This window comes from Dryas octopetala, chromosome 3 (assembly GCF_963921425.1).
Source record: "Dryas octopetala chromosome 3, drDryOcto1.1, whole genome shotgun sequence".
Lineage (NCBI taxonomy): Eukaryota > Viridiplantae > Streptophyta > Magnoliopsida > Rosales > Rosaceae > Dryas > Dryas octopetala.
In genome coordinates this window covers 8,848,482-8,873,868 of record NC_141368.1, presented here as the reverse complement: position 1 = coordinate 8,873,868, position 25,387 = coordinate 8,848,482, and the positions used below count along the sequence as shown (strand labels likewise).

The following is a 25,387-nucleotide window of genomic DNA, read 5'->3' as shown; positions in this document are numbered from 1 at the left end:
AACAGAGTGGGTATTAGGCTCTCAGAGACCCACAACATTTATCAGTTAGTTAATTCATTAAGATGAAGTGATGAACCAAGTTTTACAACATACCCCAATTGGCTAGTCAAGACATGGTTGTGTTGATGCTTGTGATGAAATGGAACACTGGAAAGGGACATTGGACAGGCCATTTCAGCTACAAGCATGAAACTAGATATGATGGTGTCGGTTTGCCCATCAGGCAGAAGGACAGTTTCTCCAAATAAAGAGCATGAAAGCATGATGGACGGCATAAATTGTGGCCTACAAAATGAATAAAAATCCAGTGCAACTTTTCTTTAAGGAGTAGGGTCCTGTAGGGAATTTGACTTGGAATCTCTCTTTAGAAGAGAGGTGCTACCTACAACACATGTAACTTATAATGGCATTCATGTTACCAATCAAGCAGTGCAACCCCAACTTGCCAAGTGATTCTATTAATCCCTCTATATGCAGCCTACAGAGAAGGATTGCGGTACAAAAGGATCACCTTATTTAAGGAAATGTGGAAACATTGCAGTCTGCTGATGCATATTTAAAGACATTTTTTCTTTTGTTACAGTCCATGATACATTTTCCTGATACATGGTTGTTCATATATAATGGAGGCCTTTGTGGTTGACTGGATATCAACGGCCATATACACTAATTAAAGAAAGGCATACTCAAGAAAGTACAGAAATAGAATGGTTAAAGAATTGCTTTCTATCTTACTACTATCTGCAATATTCACATAAAAGAAAAATAAGAAATATTGAAGACCCAAAAGATACAGAGATACATCTGTATCTCTATAAATTGTAATAAATTCCAAATTGAAAATGCATATCAGTCAGCAGTTAATACTCTGTGTACCTGGAAGTTTAGAGAGATAGAAACAATCTGGAATCATATATTGTAGAAGAGAATGCCAAATATAATATCAAATTGCAATTGAAAAATCCGCTGACAAATAACCATCTTCATCCTAGATGCCCCAAAGAATAAAATGAAGAAAGCTCATGAGGGGCAATATCTTGAGGAGGAGGGTCATTAACAAATATCAACCATGGGTATTCAAAGCTTCCCAGACCAAGTTCTTTGGGACAGGATTGGACAGGTCCCTAGCCTGCAGGGCAGCAGTCCTAAGACACCTAATTGTGGACACATTGGCATCCCAGAATGACAAGCTCCTGTAAGGCAAATTGTGCTTCTTGCATAGCTCTTTAACAGTAGGAGAGATCTTCCTCAGTTGGCACCTTGGTAATCTTGGGAACAAATGGTGCTCAAGCTGAAACTGCAGCCCACCGTAGATCCAATCCATCCAACTCGAGCACGAAATGTCCAAAGTCCCAGCAGCCTGCTTCTCAAACCAGTCGTTCGCATTGGGGGGTCCAAGATATGTGTTTGCTGAGAAGTGGTTCAAGCAGAACTGAATGTGCTGAATTGATGTCACTGCAAAAGCTGCAAGCACAAACATCACCCTCTCGCTCCAGTTGGGCAGGCATGAAACAAGAAGAGGAAACCAAGTCCAGAAAACAAGGATTCCCATTATGTTCAAAGCTCTGTCTGGGACTTTGCTCCTTGTGAACAACAACAAGAAGGTCTGAATAAACAAGTTAATCCTCCCAACAATCATGACAGGGTAAAAAGTGAAATGCTGGTGGCTGACTAGGAATCTAGCCAAAGGATCAAAGGTCAACTGTCTGCCATAAAAGACTGAGGTTATTGAATTGAAAAGACTTGTGGACACAGCAAAGACTGGGAGGTGCTGGAGATCAGGATCATAATCAAGGCTGTTGCAAGCAATGTGGTGGGCATTGTGAGTCCATTTCCACCAAGCAATGCTGATCCCAGTGAGGCAATTCCCAGCAATAAGTTGAGCCAAATTGTTGAATCTGCGGCTTGACATGACCTGGTAATGCCCAGAGTCATGACCAATAAAGGCACCCAGAACCCAGAGGAACCCCAACAACATAGCACAACCCAAATGGACCAAAACACTCTCAGATTTCAAAACACCATAAACAACAATGTAAAGCATGACCGCAATGCTCAACATAGAGTAAAGGGTCCCATGCCCTTTCTTTTCAAACAAACCCAGTTTGGAAAACTCAGAGTAAAGCCTCCTGTAGTCCCTGGACACCTCTGAGACCTTGAAATCTTTGACATAATACCCAGTAAAGAGCTTGTCAAGGTACTGCCATGCAGTGCCTGGATGGTATGCTATGAATGCATCAGTCACATCTTGACCAGCCAAATTGAGGATAATAGTATCCCCACCTGGGTGATCCTTAACCCAATCCGAGACATTGTAAACCTTACCCTGGATAGAGATCCACAAGTCCCCAGGCTTGTTGTGCTCCTTCAGCTCCTCAGCAGTTATGTACTTCTTCTTCTCACCCTCCATTACCAAACCACCGATAGTGGTGACAGGCAATTCAACAATGAGAGACAATGACAAGGAAAAAAAGGGACTCACAGAGAGAGCATCAGAATATGGAAATTGAAAAACACTGGACGACAAAAACAACAACTCTTGACAAAACAAACCGACATATATCCCTCCCTGGGTCGTTAACAAAAACGACCCTGTTGGACAGGGATAACCTCCGATTTGATTTGGGTCTTTGGGTCTGTTTCCAACTCTCTCTCTCTCTCTCTCTGCTGGCTGTTTGTTTTCTGATTTGTTTTTGTTTTTGTTTTTCTAATTGTTGGAAACAGGTTTTATAGGGGAGTAAGGAGAGGTGGAGTTTTGTTGTTTACAGCGAGGCCTGCGGTTGAACGTCCGTGCGATGTCAGATGGGTTATTCAGATTTTGACACGTAGACAGAAAACCAAATTGAGGGTTAATTACAGTTTACACTCTCCAAGTTTGGATTATTGAAACTGCACCCTGTGTTGATATGAGTTGTAATTTTATAAAAATTAGGAGTGGTAGTACTAGTCTAATTAAGAGATTTGTTTACTCTCCGTATATTTTTTGTGTGAGTAGGATTCTTTGTGGAAATAGAAATAAAAAAATTTTATCCTAAAACTTTTATTTTGAGACAATATATGTTCTAATATTAAGATCTGTCTTTTAATTTTATCATTTAATTTTTGAGATAATTAGACTTTACTCTTTTAGAAAAATAATTTTTAGATGAAGATCAGAGGTGCTTTAAAATTTATAAGAAAATCTTTTTAATTCATAATAAATTTTTTTTAATTTAGAAGAAAATTATTTTAATTCATAATAAAGTCATCCCCCGATTTAAATGGTATTTCCCCTCCTATGGTGTAGAGTGGGCTTTGTAGAGGCTGTGCCTAAAATTCCGGAGTTAAAACCTAACATAAAGCCATAAAAAAAGAAAAATAAAAGAACTTAGATTAAAAACCCTAAATCACTACCGTTCTTAATCTAAGAAATACTCATAAAATGAATTGGACTCTAAGTCCCCCTTTATTTTTTTAAAAGCTTGATATTTGCTTACATGTTTGGAATCCAAGTGTTTTTTTTACATGATATGCGACGAGGCGCCCATTTTATTTTATGTTAAGAGAATTTTTGTAAAATCAATAGTTATCCCAAAATTGGTAACAGTAAGAAATTACAAGCATGTTATTGAAAACTTTAAAATAATGGGTACAAAATTAAAAATTGGCCAAATAACAAGGACCAAACATGCAATTTACCCAAAAGTTTAAATCGTTCAAGGCACGTGGAATGGTGGAGTCCAGCGGTGCAGCGTCCATTGTTTTAGAAACAAACAATTCTCAGCCTAATAAAAGATTGTGGGAATTATTGTTTTGACTTTTTGTGAGAAATTTTGGAAAAAAGCGCGAGCGAAGGCCAGGACTTTGAGCACTCCTAACCTAACTTGCAAATTAAGTATTAGTCTTTATATAGCAAATTAACTACCAATCATTTTTTGAAAATCCTTCTTTTGTTAGTCTCTCAAATTTATTTTTTTGTTGCACAATTAGAATTTTGAAGATGCGAATATCGCCTACTCCCTCAATTAGAATATACTTGGTAGTTTTTTTTCTTTATTGGAAGAATTTACTTATAGTTAAACAGCCATGGAATGCTTGAGATTCCTTCTTAGGCATTAAAATACAAATACTTTTTTCTTTTCAAATTTAAGATTATTTTATTAGGAGTCTATTTTTGCTCACCACAAAAAAGTGGTGGTGAGCACCACCAAAAAGTGGTGGTGAGCACCACCATAGTCGATGAATGACAAGTGTCACAAAAAAGTGGTCAGGTAACACGTGTCACTCATCCACCATTATTAGGATACCATTTTAAGAAATTTGGGTTGCTACTTTCGATTTTTTTTCATTTTACAATTTGCACTTGTTTGGTATTATGTTTGAACAATGTTTTCAATTTTAAAAGTGTTTTTTGTTTGATAGCAAACTATTTTTCATTGAAGAGAACCTCTACAAATTTGAAAAAAGGTTTATAATCGCAATATAGTAATAGTAGAAATTTTTCTCAAGACAAGACTTCTATGGATAAGTTTTTTATTTATTTATGACTTTTTGTCATTTTTTTTATCTCATCTAATATTTTAGAGAATAAAATCATTATTTAAGATTATATTTTAAATTTAAAACTGAGAAACGGATATCAATCGTTGATTTTTAAAAATCGCATTAAGAAATGAAAAAAATCCATAAAATTTTGTGTTCATTCTTTGATAAAAAAAAAACGGACGTTCAAGAAAAATACAGTAGAATAGTTTACTTATATTGCCAGTTTTTAAACTAAATAGTTACACTATTTTATAATAAAAATAAATAATAACACTATTTGCAATAAAAAAAATAGTTAAACTAATTTGCAATAAAAATAGACAAATTAGAATTATAAATTAAATATCTATAAAACTGTATAAATATAGTTAATTCTACTACACTTACACAAGTTGCAACTTGGTTAAGTTGGTTGGCCGTGCTTCCCACTTGTACAAGGTCTGGACCAAGCTGCACTAGTTGAGCGATGTCAGCAAGTGGATCATGCAACTGGGCGATGTTAGTGAGTGGATCATGCAGCTGGGTGATGTCAGCAATGTGCACCTGTGCAGTAATTAATTTTTTAGATATGGGATGGAGATGACGCTGGACCAAGCTACACCAGCTGGGCGACGTTAACGAGTGGATCATGCAGCTGAGCGATGTTAGTGAGTGGATTATGCAGCTGGGTGATGTCAGCGATGTGCATATGTGCAATAATTGGGAAGGGACACAACCGGAATTATAACAAAACAAAAAAAGTCAACAGTAGCTATATATCCATTGAGTGGATAATGCAACTGGGTGATGTCAGCGATGTGCATATGTGCAATAATTAGGAAGGGGCATAACCAGACTTATAACAAAAATAAAAGTCAACAGTAGCTATATATTCATTGAGTGGATAATGCAATTGGGTGATGTCAGCGATGTGCATATGTGCAATAATTGGGAAGGGGTACACCCGAAATTATAACAAAAATAAAAGTTAACAGTAGCTATATATCCATTGAGTGGATAATGCAACTGGGTGATGTCAACGATGTGCATATGTGCAATAATTGGAAAGGGGCACAACCGGAATTATAACGAAAATAAAAGTCAATAGTAGCTATATATCCATTGACTAGGGGGTTTATACAATAATTTAAGTAAAATATGGGGTTATGAATTAACTACAAAAATGATTGGAGACTATGAATTAACTAAAGTAGAATTAGGAAGTTTATAATTATTTACTATATTTCAATCTGTCAAGAAAGAATTATACAGAATGATATGTAAGCTAAGATCTTCATTTTGATGAAAAAGCTAAAGATTCCTTTTTTTTTTTCTTAAATAAAAAAACAAGCTAAAGATTCATGAAGTCAGCAATAAAACGTACTTTATTACAGAATAGTACATTTTTGGTCGGTAGAGATATTAATTATTACACGAAGGCAGCAATAATATTTTATATTTGTCAAGCACTACTTCAATAATGTTGCCACCTAATGTTTGCATAGATATAATGAAGCGCCACCTAAGTGATAGTAATTCAAACTAAAAAGAACGTTTCCCAAAAAAGGTCAAACTAGTTAACGTCATCACAATTCACAACTTATACATTTAATTAGTTTTCTAATTCTTTTTTCAATAATGAATATTTTCATAATTAAGTTTTATATTAACAAGGTTGCATGTATGTGGCGGCTTCAGCTTGCATTATCTCAGTACAATAGTAGGAAGCTGAATACAGTAACATTTATCTAGAATTGTGGAAACACATGCGGATTCCAAACCTTATGTTAAATAAATAATGGGAAACCATGTTTGGCAAATCATCTTAACAACGAAGCAACCAATTCCATGTTTGTCAAATCGACAGCTATGATTATGAGTGGAGAGGAGACTCAAGAAATGGAGAAGTCTTGTATGTGATAATCAGATAATGTGACAAGTCGTATAATCAGAGAGGTGAAATACCTAAATATATGTGTGGACTTGCCCCACCGTACAACTTTTTCATAAGAAAAAGTATATCAACAAAATATGTAAAATCAGACTTTGGCTTGGAATTTTTTTTTAATATACCTTTTATAAGGGATTAACATAATTTGGATTGGGTCGGTTTTTAACCAAATATCAAGAAATTAAAGAAGAAGATAAAAAAAGTTGCGAAGAGAGAGAAAGGAGATGTAGACATTGACTGGAGGGGGTTAAGATTAAAAGAAACAAAAAAATAAGACGACTAAGAGAAAATGTGTATCACTATCACACTATCACTGTATGTAATGGGTATTATACTATTATTTTTTATGACTTATGAGCAATTTTTTATTTTATTTTTTGTGGAAATGAGCCATTTTTGATCGGTGCGGGATTCATTATAGATTTGTCAGAGTGGCATCTTGACAAGCGTGCATTTCAGGCCCTTCCCATGTGAGGTTGCTACGGCCCTTGCTTTCTTTTATGAAGTTTCTGACCAGTGGGACTCTTCAATGGTATTCACCAAATATTTACCAAATATTTCTCAATTTTGAGGCATGTTGTCTTCTTATTACTACTGTTTAAATCCACTGTGAGAATCAACAGTTTAGTTTAGTATGAAATTTCACCTGGAAGCTAATTGGAACAGTAATCTACCAAGAACTTCATCTCCATCGATAGCACATCTGATTATTACATCCATATTTTTCTTAATTACCAAAACATTTTCATAATAATTCAGTTTTGGCTTCAAAAGAAAGAATTTTTCTTGAATCTGAGTCAAAGAATGGAGAAAACTGACAGAATCATTGAACTGAAAGTACAAAATAATCCTTTCTTGAAACAGCTTCTTTTATAGTCAAGTATCCAAAGTGTACTGGGCTCATGCCAGTTTCTACTGATGCTCAGTTTTCTATAATATCATATTACAATGAGATACATTCTACAAATTATGGGAACTTGCAGTCATTTCATACTATACAAAGTATACAAGGCTTGTACAATAGTCTAGTTGAACTCAGAATCTGAGTAATTTCTTAGCAGATTAGTACCATCCATATTTGCTAGTGCTAGTTATTGACCTCAAACCCGGCAGTACCTTTATCAACTTGAGCAAAATGCTGCAATTTGAACCAACTTTTTATCGTCGAAGTAGGTTGTCAAGCTCTAGCTCAATAGATTCTCAACTATATAGCACAGCATACACCAAAATTTTGAAAGAACTATAGCATCACTGAGTTCTCTTTGAAGATGAAGACGATGAAATTTCAAAATATGTTGGCCTTGGTGTTGAGGGGCAGCCAAGGGATCGTATTATATCTGCTACAGACAGAACTTGAAACTTTGGAGGAGAATTGAGGGCAATGTTATCCACACGATGCTCAAAGATCTTCCCTTTCTTGTCAAGTTTGTACTCAGAGGTTCCATCAAATCGACCACGACTATCCCAAGGGATTCGTGGGATGCCATGGGCAGTCCAGCGAACCATTATTACATTGCCTGCCGGCTGCCAAACACTAATGACATCAACCCACAGGGCCTTGAAAAATATTCTGCCATGGAATCGTAGTGCCCAAAGAATAGACTTATAATTCTCAATGCCCATAAAAGTATTGATCGGATCTTTAAATGTGATATCATCCCTATACAGAATACAGAGAAAATATTAGCATATCTTTCAGGACCCCATGTAATATAATGAAGCTTTTATGAGGAACCTGTGAAAAGGAAATTAAAGGAAAATATCATAATAAGTGCTTGCACTTAAAGTACAAGGCAACTGAACACCACATCCTTGCTGCATCTATATATGCACATAGATCACTCCAGATTTGCAGACCATCAAAAACAAAAAGTACTGGCAACCCTTAAGCATATACACAACAGACCTGGCCAACTTCTTAACCTAGCATCCCGGACTGTTATTTCAATCTATATGCTCAACATCATGGCCAACACATTGACAAAACCATATTGTATCCAAATCCTGATGACCAAATTTCCTCAGCCATACAGGGTCAAAAGTCAAACTTAATAGAATACCTAATGCATCTATAGCTTCAACCCATGATATACAAACTAAAGTTCTAATGCGTAAATGAAAGCAACTCTAAAGTACAAAGTACCACAGTCAATCTAAGCAATAGAATGGAACTGTAATCATGAACATGAGACTATCATGTGAAAATCTTCAGTTAGACTTAAGCCTTAATCGGGTAACTGAAAAACAAGGTAAAATAAACGACAACAACATTCGATACCACAATTGCAAATGTTTAACTAAGCTTTCGTATTCTCAGGTCCCAAACTACAAGAGCCTCAATATTGAAAGTTTTGATTTTTCTCTACTTCTGCTTGAAATTCCGCTCTTTTTATTTTCCTAGACTTTCTTACCAGCTAAACAGAAGGGCACTTGCATAAACAGTCAAATTGAAAATCTTTAATTGCTTAATTGAAATAAAGTTCTCGACTCAATCGAAACCAATTCAATAATTTTCGTTTATTTTCCCTACATTTTTCACAATCCAAACAAAGTACTACAAGAAAACCAAAACACAAAGAAAGTAAATATCAAACCTGTAAATGTCGAAGCTGAGCTCTCTGTAAAAGAGCTCGGGGAAGTCCTCTCTCAGAGTGCGAATCGCATAGCCCATATTCACATAGTAATCCTGCTTCTCTTCCTCTTCTTTGCTCGGCTTCGAACCTCGCGTCACTGGAGCTGAAGAATGTCCGTACAACCTCACATTCTCATCCAATTCCGAAACCCTGATCATACTATCTTTAACTCTGGAGCAAACCCTAACCCTAGCCCTAGATTTAAACCCCAATTTCTCATTGTTCGTCAAAATTTTACTGCTCTTAAGGCTAGGTTTAGGGGTGTAAAAAACTCTGGATATTTCCGGTGAAGGAATGAGAAGTACCATTGGAGAATTTCAGGTGTTCAGTGGGACTTCTAACTTTTTTTTTTTTTTGGCCACTGGACTTAGAGGCAAGAAAATGCCATTTTCTCGGGAAAGTGGATGGGAAAGTTTGTGCCATTGGGGATTTTATTGGCTGACGAGAAAATTGGAAAATCTGTTTGGATAAATATGAAGTTATGTTTAGATAATTGGAATTATCAGTTAATTAAAATGAAATATAAAAAATATATGATTGGTCGATAGTTATACACATAATTATACACGTGCAATATATATATATATATATATTTTTTTCTGGCTACCGTGTTTGGGAACATCATAGCATGCTACATCTTATTCTTACATGTATGTAGGCTATGTAGCTGGGATTTAAAAGTCGCATTAAAATAAGTTAAATAACCAAACAGAACACAATATTATGTAGAGCAGTAGAACTGTAGAAACAATTTTTTGTTTTATTAAAAGGTTTTATTAATCACCACTAGAAGACAATTAAAAAACCTAACAAAAAATACAGTCGAAAAAATTTAAATTAGAGGACAAAGTACGCTTCTCCATCAACATAAATTAAATCACCAAATGTTCGGCAGTTGCATATGCATTTTGAGCAACATTGCTATTTACACCACTCAATTTTTTCTTGATTTTTTACTTGCATTTTAATATTTATGGGTTTGATTAAGTTTTTTCATACCGTGTCTTAGGAGATTTAAAAGTTGAAGATTTAGTATTTTTTTTAAATATATAATGTAATTATAATGTTGTAACTATATATACAATTGACCAGCGCTTGACCATAAATTTTGTTTTGGAACTTAATAATGCGATCAATTGTTTTTCTAAATAAGTGAATTAGTAATTTTGAACTAGGACCTAATTCTTTTGATATGTAAAACTTATTAACAAACAAAAGTTGTCTTTATGGAGATTGCCTATCTTAACCCATGAATCTTGCTTCCATTTTATTTGGATTAAGCGTGAAATTTTAAAGAAATTTGTGTAGACGTGATTGCCTCAATTAATTATGCTCAAAATTAGAGAAATTATGTATTTTGTAGGAGGATATACATAAATTTTTCTCTAAAATGGATGTGTCCGTATTTTTTTTTTTTTTTTTTCGGATAACCATCGCCAAGTGCTCGACATGCCGTTGCTTCCACCGCCCTATTTTTAGGGTATATGATACAAGTTCACCTCAAACCCTCTTATGGTATATAATGAGGCTTGTGACCTAAAATCTCAGAGTTAAAATCTAATATAAGCCGACAAATTAGTGCCGAGTACTCGAGGAATAAGAAAAATTGTACAGTTGAGCACTTGACAATGGCTACCAAACGCTCGGCGCCTAACATCCGTGAAAAAAAAATTGCATAAATTCAATTTAGACACATAACTATATATGTTATTTCAACAGGGTCCACGAACTTTCAAATATTTCAAATATACACATGATTTATTATGTAAATTGAAAAACGAAATTTCGTCCATCAATTTATTGAGAAATCAGTTAAATGACAGCTTGGCTTTTGCTAACAGGGATTAATTGGCGACGTGGCACCAATTCAGCATACATTTCCCGCCAAATGAGCAACACATGTCCACTTGACACGGGCCCACACACCCATCACCTTCTTCCCGCTCGTCGAACGCTCTCCTGATCATTTAGTCTCCAAAAAACATCACGTTTTCCCCCAAATTCGAATATAAATCTCTCACTTGTATTCAACGAGCGAGAAAGAGATGATGAGTTTGTGGACCCGTGTCAGGGGTTAGGTGGACCTGTGTCGCTCATTTGGCAGGAAATGAGCGACACGAGTCCACCTAACCCCTGATATGGGTCCACAAACTCTCACTCTCTCTATTATTATTAAATTGTGGGCCCGTGTCGCTCATTCGGCGGGAAATATTTGCTGAGATAGCGCCACGTCGTCAAGTAATTCCGGTCAGCAAAGCCAAGCTGTCATTTAACTGATCTCTCAACGAATCAATGAACATAAATTCATTTTTCAATTTAGATAATAGATCGGGTGTATATTTGAAATATTTTAAAGTTCATGGACTCCGTTAAAATAGTTTATATAGTTATGTGTCTAAATTAAATTTATGCAAAAAAAAATTGTAAAAGTTCTACAAAGAGAATTTCTGAGATATACATCATGATGAAATTAAATATAAAAAATAAAAAATGTAGACTTAAATAAGTTGTGTAAATTATACCAGAAAAGAAAAAAAAAAATGTTATGTAAATTTGGTTCGGGGGTGTAGGGTTCTGAACTCATTTGAATTTGGAATTTCCGAATCACAGATAAATTTCTTCATCTCTTTCTCTTCCTCTCTCATTTCTGGTTCTATAATTTGGGGTTTTTAATGATAAATTTTGGGTTAGATGTGGTTCTCCCCAGCATGCAACTCTAAGTTCTAACCTATAAGCCAGCTTGGCCTCTACCGTCTCCACTATTTTCAACACCCTCAGGTACTCACTCACTGATTCTAAATCTAGGGCTAATCATATTAAAAAAAAAATTGATTGCTAAATGCATGCTAATTCCATTCTTATAATAAGGGCTGTAATTGTTGGGGGCTTTGCTGAGATAATCAATTAGGGAGGGAATGGTTAATATCTTCTTTCCTAGGTAAGAGAGGACTGAGTCTTTGGTCTTTTTCCATGGGAGGGAGGGAATGGTTCATATATTTGTTAATTTCCTTGTTCTTGTAAAATTATGATTTCCCTTCATTAATCCTAAAGGATTTGGTGTTTTAAATTGTGTATATAAATTAAAGGTCACCATGCATCGATTACCATTCATTCATTATTAAAGCAAGCCTCTTTTCTTCTTTTCTGGTTCTAATCTCTCAGTCTGCCTCTTTCTTTCTTAATTGTCAATTTGTCATAGTCTATATACTCTGCTTTAATTTACCATATTGAAACCCTGCCATAGAACATGGCTGCTGCTGGTACTTCAGAATGGGTTGCACCCCCAGCGCCCAAGGTACTTCCCATGCTTATGATCCCTGCAAAAATAACCCAAGAAAATAGTTCAAGGAAGATTGGGCGATTCTACAGCGTTTTTGAAGGAAAATTCTACGACAACATTACTATTGAGTTACCAGTGCCTACTTTCAGTGAGGATGAGATTGAGACCACTAGCTACTGTTGTGGGTGTGGTAATGGATGGTTGGCTGAAGTAGTAACTGATATAGAGTTTGCCGAATTTCCTCTTATAAATCTCTTCAACCCTCTCTGTCAAGAAGTGCCCATTCGTCGTCTCCCTAGCGTGGATTTCATCCTTCCTGAAGGTAACATCAAGGTTAACGTGTCCGGTGATCTCACTTTGAATCAAGATAATTATGTGGCAATAGCGCTGTCCATCAATACACCCTCGCTTGCTTTCATTGAAGGAGGACAGAAGGATTGGACCCCTTGCATCACAGAGGAACGGTCTGTGTTTTCTGATGCTATTCTTTATAAAGGCCAAGTCTACGCAGTTGAAACTGAGACGGGAATGATTGTGTCATTCGATGTGAAAAGCATGAGCAGCAACATAGCACGGCGAAATGAGTCTGGAATAGTTGTGTCATTCGATTGGAAAAGCAGCAGTAACTGGACACGGCGTCACAAAGCAAAGATAGAGCCTACAACTGATATGAAGTTCCGAAGATGCGTTCGGGCATATCTTGTCAAATCAACCAAGGGAGACATACTGCATGTTCGAAGATTTTTAATGAATGAAGCAACGCGTCAAGGTCTCAATAACGAGGACGAGTGGCAGGTGACTGAGAGCTTCTTCATGGTTTACAAGTTGGTGTTCAACGACATAGATGGATCCATTGTTCAGCAGGTTGAGGTAAAAAGCATTGAAGACGAGGCTCTTTTCGTGGGTGATCACAGTCCATCCATGTCTGTTTTGGCTTCAAGATATCTTGGGTGCCAGCCAAATTCCATATACTACATCGATGATTCACGTACTGTATTGGAGCAGTTGAAAAGGGCAAGTGCCGAAGTACCATTTTCATATCATATGGCAGGAATTTTCAATTTAGAGGACGGAACAAGTGCACAACTTTACTCTCAGAGATATTATTGGCCCGAGTTCGCTACACCACGTGCACTTTGGTTTATGCTACCATTTGATTTACTCCGCTAGCTTCGAGTTTAGGATGACATCTTTAATTACAAGGATACATGTTTAACTCTCTATTACTATTGATGTTGAATAAACTTTTAGATTAGAGCTAGGCCATGGCCTTGGAATGAATCCTTCTCTCTCTATACGTTTTATGACTCACTGCATATTGGAATTTTGGATTACTTCTCAGGCCTTACTTTTATCTCTCTCTTATAACTTGGGGAAGTGTGAGTGTGTGTTGTTGTTGTTGTTATGTCAATATATAATCATCACCACTCGTAAATTACAATCATCAATCTATAAAACAGTGTTTATCTTGAAAACAAATGAAAGTAATGGGTTTAGTAACGATGAGTTCCAAATTACACTCGTCCCAAATAAACCATACAATGCAAATGGCTAAGGATTAACAAACCATTCAAGCCAACAATGCAAGGATCTAGTATGGTGTGCCGTTCCGAGAAGAAATTCGACATCAATCATTAGACAATCTCCCTAAAATCGGAGATAAAATTTAAAATATGAAAATAACAACACAAGCTGCATAATTCAAATGTTTCAAGTAAGAACACGCATTAATTTATAACACATTGCATTTTCCATATATATAACCACGAAAGCATTCTCCCCTCATGTAATTAAATTTAAAAACTTGTATTTGACCATTTGGGGTTTAAATTGTTGTAGTTTAATTTGCAGATAAACATAAAGAAAAAGAGACTTATCGGTGTTGTTTCTACCTCTCTCTCTCTCTCTCTCTCTCTCTCTCTCTCTCTCTCTCTCTCTCACTATCACCAAATTCTAACCCCCCAAATCTAACCCATTGCTGTAATTATATATTAAATTGTATGGTCTTGTTATGCAATTTGTAGTAATTGATCGTCAATATTGGTTCGGTGGTTAGAGATGGAGTTGGAGCAACCCGGCCGGTCAATTCGGCCATGACATTTGATGAGGTCTCAACACACTTGCATGTATGTGTCTTTTGCCTCATATGCCTACTTTTAAAGTCAGCCCTGCCCTGAAATTGTCCTATTTCTAACAAACTATTCCATCCACCTTCACCATTTAAGCTAATCTCGTATATTTTCATATTGTACGTAATTTTATAATTCGGGTGAGAAATATTTAAACTTAAAACATTTTTAAGAGAGAAAAATATCACTAAATCACTATTAGTGGTGTGAGTAGCTTAAAATGAAAAGCAAGCTTAAATGATGACAAATGATAATTTGGTGGAATTTGACCTTGATGTTTATTCTTTAACCATGTACAATTCTATGCTTAGATTTATATGTTATGTAGACTTCTAGAACAGCTAGACATATATATATATATATATATATATTCCATGTGTTAGATCAAAGTCTTGAATAGTAGGTGTGCAAGTGTACCTGTTATTTCACATCTTATTATATGGCTAGTAGGTGTGCAAGTGTAACTGTAAGAAAATTTAGTTGGTGACTTTTCTTGAGGGGTTGACCCCAAAGTCTTGGATGGTCCAATATGAACTCAGATGACAGGAAAGAATGGCAGCAGGCAGCAGCTTAAGAGATGCATTATGCCTGATGCCCATGAGCTGGATTCTGCTTATTCTAACATGAAAAGTGTAGCCATGCATGACCTTTCTTCTCAGTATAATATTGGCCATCTAGGAGAAGACCCTGCTGCCCTCACCATTTGTTTAGTGTCATGTGGATAATTTCTCTTACTTGCAACGGATGTATACAATGTTTATCTCACAATAATTAATCACATGATTAACACACGAATATGAATACAAAACTCTACATAATTGATCATTTAATTAGTATGTGATGAATAAATATAAAATAATGCGTTGTATAATGCCGTTGCACTTAAAAACTTGTCCAATGAGTGTCCTTTTCCAAAGTGAGCAAGCCTTGATGAGGGTGTCATCTAATTGATGGTCCTAACAATTGTGAGACAGGGGGCCAAATGACTCAGGCCATTAAGCAGAAATTGTGGGGGCAGATTACATATGAAGCTTTTGATGATGACTTGGTGTTATGTCCTGTCAATTGCCTTCATTTTTAATTTGCCTGGGATCCTAATGATTCCTCTACAATCATTGCTCTATGATCTTCAGTATTATAGACCATCATTGCTCCATAATGACATCTGATATAGGCTAGATCCCTCCATCAAGTGTTATGAGGGGCCAAGCCAGGATTCAGGATTGTAATTTGGGGTGAGGTAAAGTTTTAAACTAAAAATAAAAACTGCTGAAATTTCACTCACCTGCATAGCCTTTTCTACACTCTAAGATGAGCTAAGTAAACCTATTTTTAAATGATTTAAGCAAACCAGAGACAGGCAGAAGAAAGTTCAATACCAAAATCTTTAGCAGGAGGTTGAGGTGAGCAGGCATTGCATTTATACCAGTAGGAATCAACAACAAATGATCCCACAAAAATTTTGTTATGAGAAAAAATGGAAGTAGACATAAGCCAAAGATTTCATATTGCTTCGTATAGGAGCTCAATTGTTGGAACTTGGATGAAAAAATGAAGATTAAAGGATCATTTAAAGCATTCAAACTATAATTTATACAAAACTCCATTTAATATGTAATCTAATGAGGAATGAGTTATGAGAATCAAAATGCTAAAATATAACATACTAAATATCGCTTAAACTCTCACGTATGTGCTAGCCAAAGATTAATTTCCAATATACTGATCAAATACACTAATGACTAATATAGCCTTTTTGGTTTCACCTGATTTTTTATTTAGAAAAAAAAGAAAAGAAAAGAATAAATGATAAAGCAGAGCCCACCGCCTTCCGAAAGCAACAAATTGCCGTTAATTAATTTCTGAAAATCGGCCTCCATCAACTACCCCATTGTCCCAGACATGTGTAATAACGCTCGCAATAAATAGCCTGTCATTTTCACTTCCATTTAACTCCAAACAAAAAAAAAAACGAAAAAACTACTTCTCCATCGGTGTTGCTTCTACCTCACTCACTCTCTCTCTCTCTCTCTTACTCACTCTCACCAAAAACCTAACCTCCCAAATCTAACCCATTGCTGTAATTATATATTGAATTGTATGGTGTTGTTCTGCAATTTGAAGTAATTGGTCGTCGAATTTGGTTCGGTGGTTAAAGATGGAGTTGGAGCAACCCCGCCCGGTCAATCCGGCTATGACCTTCGACGAGGTCTCAATGGAGCGTAGCAAGAGCTTCGTCAAGGCCTTACAGGTTCAATCTCACACTTGCATTTATGTGTCTTTGTGTTTGTGTGTGTGTGTGAGAGTGAGAGTGAGAGATTTTGGGACTGGATCTGATATTTATTTCGTTGTTGATCGACTTGCTTGTTATTTGGTTGTTTGTTGTATTTTGGCTCTAAACTCGGTTTTGGTTATGATTGTGATGCTTTGGTTTTGTTTCATATTGAATTTGGAATACTGTAGCTCTGCTAGGCTCCTTGAATTTGTGGGGTTTTGGTTTCTTGTCTAATGACAAGTTTGAGATCCAAAATCTTCTTACCAAGTCTGGCGTAATTTACACCGAGCATAATTATTAGCAATGAATGTTTAGTAGTTAATGTCTTGTACTTGTTAAGGCAGTTGAGGTTCTTAATGTTATCTACTGTTCTATAGAGGATGCTTTTTTTATTGCCAAATGATTGAATCATATGCATTAAATTGGCATTAGGTATTGGGTATGTTCGAAAATGAATTAATGTTGGATGTATTGTTAAATTTGATTGTGTCATACCCATATTTTTTTTTTTCTTAATATATCATGTATTTATTTGTATTTCACTTAATAGCTTCCATTCAATTGACATAGTTATGCTCTTTGAAGAGAAAGATGTTGCATTTTTATAATGGTTGGTTCCTTTTATTATGTCTATTTCAGGAACTCAAAAACTTAAGGCCTCAGCTTTATTCTGCCGCAGAATATTGTGAGAAGTCTTATCTTCATAGCGAGCAGAAACAAATGTAAGGATCTTTTTTTCACTAGATATGATTCTACTTGATGCATATAAAGCGATTTAGTTTCATGGGCAAATTATTCTGAAAGCCTAATTTATTGCCAAACTGTTCTTATAAGATGTGCCCCCTGGTGACTATACACCCTTATAGATTTAAGCAGATCCAACTAGTAATGTAGACTATATTTTCAGTGCTTTCGTAGAGGTAGAGTATCCCTGGATTGCTAGAGGTTATAGTGGGTGTAGCAGAATTTAATAAAATGAATCATGTAAATGTATACTTAGCCTTTTCAAGCACTGCATTTGGTACTGTATTAGTGCCTGCATGTAGGAGGTTCACATTCGTGTGTTGGGTCCTTATCCTCTTCAATATGGATATGGAATTATTTGTTCAATCAATATCCAGTTTGGTGATATGTGGCATCTGCAAAAGTTGGTGAGAAGAGAGATGATACTATAACATGTCACACATATCTGGATGCTTTAACCATTGCCTGTCTGATTTTTGTTATGCCGTGATGTTTTTATGCATCATTACCTTGCTGAAATTTATTTTAAAAATATGTGCTAGGGTGCTGGATAACCTGAAAGATTATGCTGTACGGGCCCTTGTTAATGCTGTTGATCACCTTGGCACTGTGGCTTACAAGTTAACTGACCTTCTTGAGCAGCAAACCTTAGATGTCTCAACCATGGATCTGAAAGTTACTTGCCTAAATCAGGTGAGTTTTCACATTTGTCTATGTTAGAGTAGAGAGGATATCAAATGGATAGAGCTGAGCAAACTTCCTTTCATAATTTAGCAACTTCTTACCTGCAAAACGTACATGGATAAAGAAGGTTCGAGGCAGCAGCAGTTGTTGGCATTCATCCCGAGACATCACAAGCATTACATTTTACCAAGTGAGGCCAAATATTATATTGTTGAAGTTACCATGTTTACAATGGGATTTTTACATTTATTTCCTTTGTGTCTTTGTTGCTAGATTCTGTCAATAAGAAGGTACATTTTAGTCCACTCGTACAGACTGATACTAGGCAACATCATTATCAAGCAAGAGCACATCTTCAGCCTTCAAGTATGTCATTTTCCTATTGGGACATTTGCTTTCAAGTCCAGTTTTAGCTGGGTCATTGAGCTTCTTAGTTTATAACATTGGATTTTATATTTTCTTCTCGTACACGAGTAATGAGTTTGGTGTTGCCACAATGTGTAACATTTAGGCGCTGCTGCATCAAAAACACTTTCCTGGCATTTAGCTTCAGAGACAAAGTCAACGTTGAAAGGGACTCCGCACACTCCAACTAGGTAATCCCTAAGAGGAAAGGAAAATCTTGCATAGAGTTTCAATGTGTTTAATAATAATTTGTTTTCTGTTTATCTTTGCTTCCTACATTTCTAAAAGAATAAATGATTAGGATATTTTCCTTTGTGCAGCACCGGAGAAACAAAAATTTCTGTAAAAACTTCTGGTGTTTTCCATCTTTTAGGTATGTAGAACTGGACGAAACATCATCCTATCACCTATTCATGTTTCAATGAGCTGTAAATGCATAAGTTTTACTAGAGAATTGGTAGTTCCTTATGCTTCAGTTCTTGTGAATGTAGATAATGAAAGTAATACCCCTACAAAATCTTCAGCAACTCACCTTCAGCTACCAAGCGGAGTTCCTGCTTCTGGTGTGGTTACGCAACAATTGGGTGCTGGACACAGGGTAAACTATGCTTATCCTCCAAGTTTTGGTCCCTGTATTGAAAGATGATAGAAACTTGAAAGCTTATGAGAATTCCTTTTCCTTGCAGGAAGCGTTGGATGGTTCCAGGCCATTGACAGCATTCAGGTCATTTGATAACCCAAAGCGACGTGAGATTGTGCATGTCCCTGTTCGCAGCAAAAGTCTGCTATCAGCTTTCTTTGTCAGACAGAAATCGAATAAGCTGAAGACTAGGTCGATCACACGAGATCTCATTAAAACAAGTTAAAGATGCCACCATCTGAACATCTCACAGAGTCACATTTGTGGGTCAATTTGCCTGTAAATCTCTCCTTTGCATATTGATTAGGAGCTCTTCTTGGCCATTGGTTTATCAGTTGCTTGAAATCAAATTTTTTTTTTTTTTTTTTTTTTTCCCACTCCAAGCCTTTCACTTAGCTGCTTAATAATGAGCAAATTGTGCACAGAAGTCCTGTAATGAAGTCTGGTTGTTGAATGTTAGATCTCAGGAATGATTGCATTAGTTTCTAGTAGATAACTGAATGTCCATGTTGATACGTCTTCTAAATTATCGGCTTTTGGGACCCAGTGTGTAAAAATGTACCGAGTAATGCTAGAAAGACCATATTTCGATATTGTTGTGTACCATCTCTTTAATAGAGATGAGACCTACAAATACAAGTAGTTCATATTTTTATCAGAGAGGTGGTACATATGTGGTCTTCCTATCATTATTGAAAATGTATTAGTATTGCTCAAAATTTATGATGATAATGGTGGTTAACTGTTAATTCTCTTATTTAGATTTTGGCTATCCCAAAATTCAGATCTTTTGAAGATGAGTAAAAAATGTCGTTTATCTCTAGCCAAACATACCACATTACGAACAAAGTTACTCAAATGAAGTACAAATTTTGAGCAACCGTTAATTGGTATTCAAAATTTACTTTGAGCTGGCTAGGCGACATTACGACTGGTCGTTTGATTGAACGACATAGTATACAAGTAATTAAAGTCCGACAAGATGACGGTCGTTTTGTTTATACTTTACCACCGGGTGCACGAAGTCGGATTCGAACACTGACAGAGCCGAACCTCTAGATCCATATAGACTGAAACAACCTCACTCTGACTGTGAAACACCAGCACCTTCATAGTTTTCACCTCCTGCCACATCCAATTTCAATTATTTTCAACAATAAGCTCATTTTCTCTGAATCCTCTTCCAATTCGCAATTCCCAACACACTTTCTCAATTCTAAGCGCAAAATCCATTCAAAGTTTCCATCTTTATATATAAAACAGAGCTTTTCTGGTTTATTTCGTATATGCAAATCCAATGCTCCCATTTTGATACACTTTTACTTTGGATTTCAACAATTTCCAAAAGACCCACCTCAAATTTTTACCCAGATATCAGATCGAAACAATCAATTAAAACTTATATTGATCTTTTTGCTTGGGTTTTGTTGCTTCAATCCCTGAAGCAATGTCGACGTTCTTGCACCAAAGACCATTTCACAACCCACTTTCAGATCCGTACCCAGTATCCCCACGCTCTTCATCGAACTCTAAAAGATCTTTTTCGATCTTCAGCCCCACAGGCCTTCTAGTCCTTCTCGCTCTCATGGTGGTCATGGGGGTCTTCTTTCCCTGGGTGGGCATGCGAGACAGCCTATTCTCAACCACCACCAGGTCCTCAATCACAAAGTGGCGTGACTACACATTGGCTCAAGCTGCGTCCTTTGTGGCCCAAAATGGGACTGTCATTGTTTGTGCTGTGAGCCAGCCTTATTTGCCGTTCTTGAACAACTGGTTGATAAGCATTGCCAGGCAAAAGCACCAAGACAAGGTGCTTGTGATTGCTGAAGATTATGCTACGCTCTATAAGGTGAATGAACGGTGGCCTGGTCACGCAGTGCTTGTCCCGCCTGCACCCGATGCTCAAACTGCCCATAAGTTTGGTTCTCAGGTATTATGGTTGATTCTAACATCTGGGTTTGGTTTAATTTAATATATATTCTGGAGTTTGAGCTTATAGTTGGTATAGTTTATTTATAGTTAATGTTGGTTAATTGAAGTACTTGTAAATGGATTTTGTTGTGATACTCATGTATTGGTTCTGCATTTGTGGGTCCTCATATTCCACTTTGTAAAATGGTTAGTTGTTTTTATACTGAATAAGTGTACTTGTGCAAGACGACCTAATACACTAATGCCATTTCCTGAATATAAGGTTTGCAACACCAATGAATCCTCCCTGTCACAGCATTGAGACAATGATGAATTTGATATGCAAATTTCAATGATCTTTGAAATGCTAAATTTCAAATGTACTCCTGTTTTTGCATCCTCCCCAAACCAAAGATCACCTCACAACTAAACCTGAAAAAAAATTAATTTCTTTTGCTTTTTGCGCCAGAATATTGTTTTCTGGTTCGATTTTTTGGATTTTATTACTTCTCTTGGCATTTATCTTTGTCTCCTGTGAGCCTGTCTATAATAATTGGAATTGTTTATCCTCATGAATTGTTGGCTTTAATTTCTTTCAAAAGTAATCCTGATTGGTTTCCTAGTGTAGGGATTCTTCAATTTTACTTCCCGAAGGCCACGCCACCTATTGAACATTTTGGAGCTCGGGTACAATGTTATGTACAATGATGTTGATATGGTCTGGTTGGGTGATCCATTTCCCTATTTTGAAGGGAGCCATGATGTGTACTTCACAGATGATATGACTGCAGTAAGTACACCAGTTTTGGTTTTATCTATTGATGCATGCTAAATTTTAAACAGACACTAAGCGTGTGTTGTCCTAAACGCTATGTTCACCAGTCACATGAAATATGTTGAGCACAAGCTTGATTAATAGTAAATAACATGCACTTGAAGTTTCTTTAATATTTCTTTCTATAGTAAGGGGAATTATAAAGTTGTGCCTCTTTGGTGGATGTAATGTTTGAATATTGAGTGGATATTTTGATACCAGTCAAATACAGTAAGATGCTACCAAACTACTATTTGATTATTGTTAAATACCAGATCCTTCATTACACACACCACCTTGCTCTATCTGGAGCATGCTTGGTCCCTTTTCTCTACAATCTTCCAGATGCTGTCCACATAATGATTGAACTGCTGCTTCTTGGAATTCTAGAGAGAGAGTATCCTTAATAAATAAAAAATAGTTGTTGCCTTTGTGTTGCTGTAAATCAAACAACTGAAAGGATTATCAGATAAAGGTGTTCTAGCTGTCACAGTTCTTAGTAGTATTCTTTTTAGTCTATTACTGCATAAATAACTGCACTTCTTTTGTTATATTTATAAGTGATGTCTTCTATTTGGGTGACCAGGTCAAACCTCTGAAGCACTCTCATGATTTGCCACCTCCAGGAAAGAAAGGGCGCACTTATATATGCAGCTGCATGATTTTCCTACGTCCAACCAGCGGAGCAAAATTGGTTATGAAGAAGTGGATTGAAGAACTTCAAGTGCAGCCATGGTCCAAAGCAAAGAAAGCAAATGATCAACCTGCTTTTAACTGGGCATTAAACAAAACTGCTAGTGAGGTATGTTCACTTTGAAAGTTCTGCTTGATAGTCTCCTACAATATGTACAATCTGCTAGCATATATTAGGCCCCATATATGCTACAAGAAGTTTATAATGTCATATCTTCTCAAATTGTTTTGATCCTCTAAGGATTGTGTTTATGACTCTCTGCAGGTGGATCTCTACCTGCTGCCACAGGCAGCATTTCCAACTGGAGGATTATACTTCAAGAACCAGACATGGGTGCAGGAAACTAAAGGGATGCATGTCATTATCCACAATAATTATATCACAGGTTTCGACAAGAAGATAAAACGCTTCCATGATTTTGGTCTCTGGTTGGTAGATGATTATGCCCTTGAGTCCCCTCTTGGGAAGATATGAGATTGAAAGACATCATGGATATCTATTTCTGTAGAAGCTCTGTCCTATTGAAGCCGACAGGAAATGCTTCCCATCAATTTGTTTGACCTTCCTGCATGATGGTTTTTGCGACAGACTATGGAAGGGTATCTGGTGTTATTGGCCAACTGTTTTTCTGGACCGATGGTTTCTTCAGAGAAATGAATATGGACTATAAATGAGGCAGGAATTTTCATTCACTTGATGTTTGGGAGGGGTTCAGAATCTTCAGATAGCCCATACAACCATTGAAACTAGTTGTAATATACAAATTCATGCCTTGTTTCCATTGCTTACATTTTTTATTAAGCTCTTTGTTGAAGTTCATTTTTGTTCGCAATTCAATATTCATTCGCAGTATGCCCAATGCAAATTAGCTTATTGTTTTTCAAACATTACAAACATTTTTTTTTTGGCCACGAAACATTACAAACATTAATTAGATTCCTTCAGGTTAAATATCCATACTTGGTATAAACATAGACATGAGAGACTTGAAGATCTCAGAAGCTATCATTACTATTAATGTTTAGTTCCCTAGTTTGCAAGCAAAGTTTTATAAAATGCAACTGAAAGAATAATTAAGAATACAGTTTTATAAACCAAAGGATAAAGAATAAGGGAGTGTTCCTAACTCAGATTTAATAGATTTTAAAAATCCAATGAAATCTAGGTGTTTTCAATTAAGATTTTAATATATTTTATAAAAATCTAGATATCCCAAATTTTAATTTTAATGGATTCTTTAGAAATTTAGGTGTTGTAAAAAACTAATGGATTTCATTAAATGATGAATTTTAATTGATTTGAATGAAACTTAATGAATTTTTTACACATAACAGATTCTATGAGAATTCCAGTTATTTTCTTTGGATGTTGATGAATTATATAGATTTTAAAATTCTTTAAAATCTGAATTGAGAACACCCCCTAAAGTTTTTTTTATTGACTCGATCGCTGAAGAAACTTCCTAATGAATCAAACTTTATAAAGTTTTATAAAGTTTCCTTAGTATAAACATAAACATGAGAGACGTAAAATAATTAAGAATACAGTTTTATAAACCGAAGGATAAAGAATAAAGTTTTTTTTATTCTCAGTCACTCAGGAAACTTCCTAACGAATCAAAGTGGAGGTGTGTCCAATTTCCTGTAATTGGTAAATTTTGAAACAAGAACCAAGGTGTAGGGCAAAAATGGTGGAACATTTAAAAATTTAACATTTTACTTTCCACATCTAGAGCATAAATCAATCTTGGCAAAAAATGGGATACCCAAATTGCTGCCATCGATCAAGTTCTGCCAACTGAAAGTATTAGAAAATAAAATTTTAATTGTCTTAATTCAACCACCAGTAATTATCAAAAAGAAAAAAATCAACAACTAGTAGAAAAATATCAATTTATTAACATAAATTGTGAGAAGAGCCAACCCACAATAACTATTTGAGATTGTCAAGTGGCATTGTAGGGCGCTCAACGAATAAATTAGATTTCCAAAAGGGTCCCTAATTCCTATTATTCATTAACATGTATTCATGTTTGACAGCTTGTCAAGGCATCATGTCCAGTTTGCCCAACTTGCTAAATAATAATTCGACCAAAAAAAAATTGCTAAATTCAATTTATAATGGCTTTTCCCATTTATTTATATTTATTTATTTTTGTCTAACATAGTAGCTTGTCAATATGGACAGAGTCTTATGTCTGCTACGTACCTTTTAAAATCGCTTCTGTTTTATACCCCATTAGTATTGAAAGGATATTTAACCATACATGTGATACAAACAACCCATTCCTTTTTTTGGGTATTGGTATTAGTATGAGATAACAATTGAATCTATATGCAACTTATCAAGATTATTGTGTCTTCCTTTTTTTCTTTTGGGTAGCCACTTTTAATTACCTCTCTCTCTCTCTCTCTCTCTCTCTCTCTCTCTCTCTCTCTCTCTCTCTCTCTCTCTCTCTCTCTCTCTCTCTCTCTCTCTCTCTCTCTCTCTCTCTCTCTCTCTCTCTCCATGTTAACACCAAGTCTAACAAACACACAGTTCGTCAGTTCCATCATGTCTAAAACTATTGAGTATGATATTGTATTGACAAAGTCAGATTCATATATAACACTGGAATGAGAATAAGATAAACAAATAATAATGGAATAAATTTATAGTCAAAGAGTAGGACGTTAGTGAGTTCTTTCATATACTGATTTCTATTTTCCAAATAATTTTGGTACT

At 35.9% G+C, this 25,387-nt stretch overlaps 5 protein-coding genes across 5 annotated transcripts; 3 read left to right on the top strand and 2 right to left on the bottom strand.

Moving 5' to 3' along the window:
- Positions 1–711: 711 nt before the first annotated feature.
- SLD2 (Fatty acid/sphingolipid desaturase) lies at positions 712–2,679 on the bottom strand. Its single transcript, XM_086235669.1, has one exon. The coding sequence runs from the start codon at positions 2,408–2,410 to the stop codon at positions 1,064–1,066; it is 1,347 nt and encodes a 448-aa protein (XP_086091795.1). The 5' UTR covers positions 2,411–2,679; the 3' UTR covers positions 712–1,063.
- A 4,607-nt stretch (positions 2,680–7,286) lies between these two features.
- Positions 7,287–9,514, bottom strand: LOC147290514 (DUF2358 family protein (DUF2358)). Its single transcript, XM_086237392.1, has 2 exons — positions 9,049–9,514; positions 7,287–8,114 (listed from the first exon to the last, which is right to left on the bottom strand). Exons 1-2 carry the CDS (start codon positions 9,393–9,395, stop codon positions 7,703–7,705), a joined length of 759 nt encoding a protein of 252 aa, XP_086093518.1. The 5' UTR covers positions 9,396–9,514; the 3' UTR covers positions 7,287–7,702.
- A 2,188-nt stretch (positions 9,515–11,702) lies between these two features.
- Positions 11,703–13,638, top strand: LOC147290513 (uncharacterized). The gene is made up of 2 exons (XM_086238497.1): positions 11,703–11,865; positions 12,332–13,638. Exon 2 carries the CDS (start codon positions 12,335–12,337, stop codon positions 13,535–13,537), a length of 1,203 nt encoding a protein of 400 aa, XP_086094623.1. The 5' UTR covers positions 11,703–11,865; positions 12,332–12,334; the 3' UTR covers positions 13,538–13,638.
- A 2,810-nt stretch (positions 13,639–16,448) lies between these two features.
- On the top strand, positions 16,449–19,725 carry ABIL1 (ABI-1-like 1). Its single transcript, XM_086237452.1, has 9 exons — positions 16,449–16,747; positions 17,411–17,493; positions 18,058–18,208; positions 18,290–18,389; positions 18,473–18,565; positions 18,711–18,795; positions 18,925–18,977; positions 19,096–19,202; positions 19,291–19,725. Exons 1-9 carry the CDS (start codon positions 16,655–16,657, stop codon positions 19,468–19,470), a joined length of 945 nt encoding a protein of 314 aa, XP_086093578.1. The 5' UTR covers positions 16,449–16,654; the 3' UTR covers positions 19,471–19,725.
- Positions 19,726–20,197: 472 nt separating this feature from the next.
- On the top strand, positions 20,198–23,557 carry MGP4 (Nucleotide-diphospho-sugar transferase family protein). The gene is made up of 4 exons (XM_086237115.1): positions 20,198–21,174; positions 21,784–21,945; positions 22,556–22,771; positions 22,928–23,557. The coding sequence occupies exons 1-4, from the start codon at positions 20,692–20,694 to the stop codon at positions 23,135–23,137; spliced, it is 1,071 nt and encodes a 356-aa protein (XP_086093241.1). The 5' UTR covers positions 20,198–20,691; the 3' UTR covers positions 23,138–23,557.
- The last annotated feature ends 1,830 nt before the right edge of the window (positions 23,558–25,387 follow it).

Coding starts and splice junctions, on each gene's coding strand:
- SLD2 (XM_086235669.1), bottom strand. CDS start 2,410: ATGGAGGGTGAGAAGAAGAAGTACATAACTGCTGAGGAGCTGAAGGAG.
- LOC147290514 (XM_086237392.1), bottom strand. CDS start 9,395: ATGGTACTTCTCATTCCTTCACCGGAAATATCCAGAGTTTTTTACACC. Junction 8,115..9,048: donor CTCAGCTTCGACATTTACAG/GTTTGATATTTA, acceptor TATTCTGTATAG/GGATGATATCACATTTAAAG.
- LOC147290513 (XM_086238497.1), top strand. CDS start 12,335: ATGGCTGCTGCTGGTACTTCAGAATGGGTTGCACCCCCAGCGCCCAAG.
- ABIL1 (XM_086237452.1), top strand. CDS start 16,655: ATGGAGTTGGAGCAACCCCGCCCGGTCAATCCGGCTATGACCTTCGAC. Junction 18,796..18,924: donor ACTCCGCACACTCCAACTAG/GTAATCCCTAAG, acceptor TCCTTTGTGCAG/CACCGGAGAAACAAAAATTT. Junction 19,203..19,290: donor AATTGGGTGCTGGACACAGG/GTAAACTATGCT, acceptor TTTTCCTTGCAG/GAAGCGTTGGATGGTTCCAG.
- MGP4 (XM_086237115.1), top strand. CDS start 20,692: ATGTCGACGTTCTTGCACCAAAGACCATTTCACAACCCACTTTCAGAT. Junction 21,175..21,783: donor CCCATAAGTTTGGTTCTCAG/GTATTATGGTTG, acceptor TTCCTAGTGTAG/GGATTCTTCAATTTTACTTC. Junction 21,946..22,555: donor TCACAGATGATATGACTGCA/GTAAGTACACCA, acceptor TTGGGTGACCAG/GTCAAACCTCTGAAGCACTC.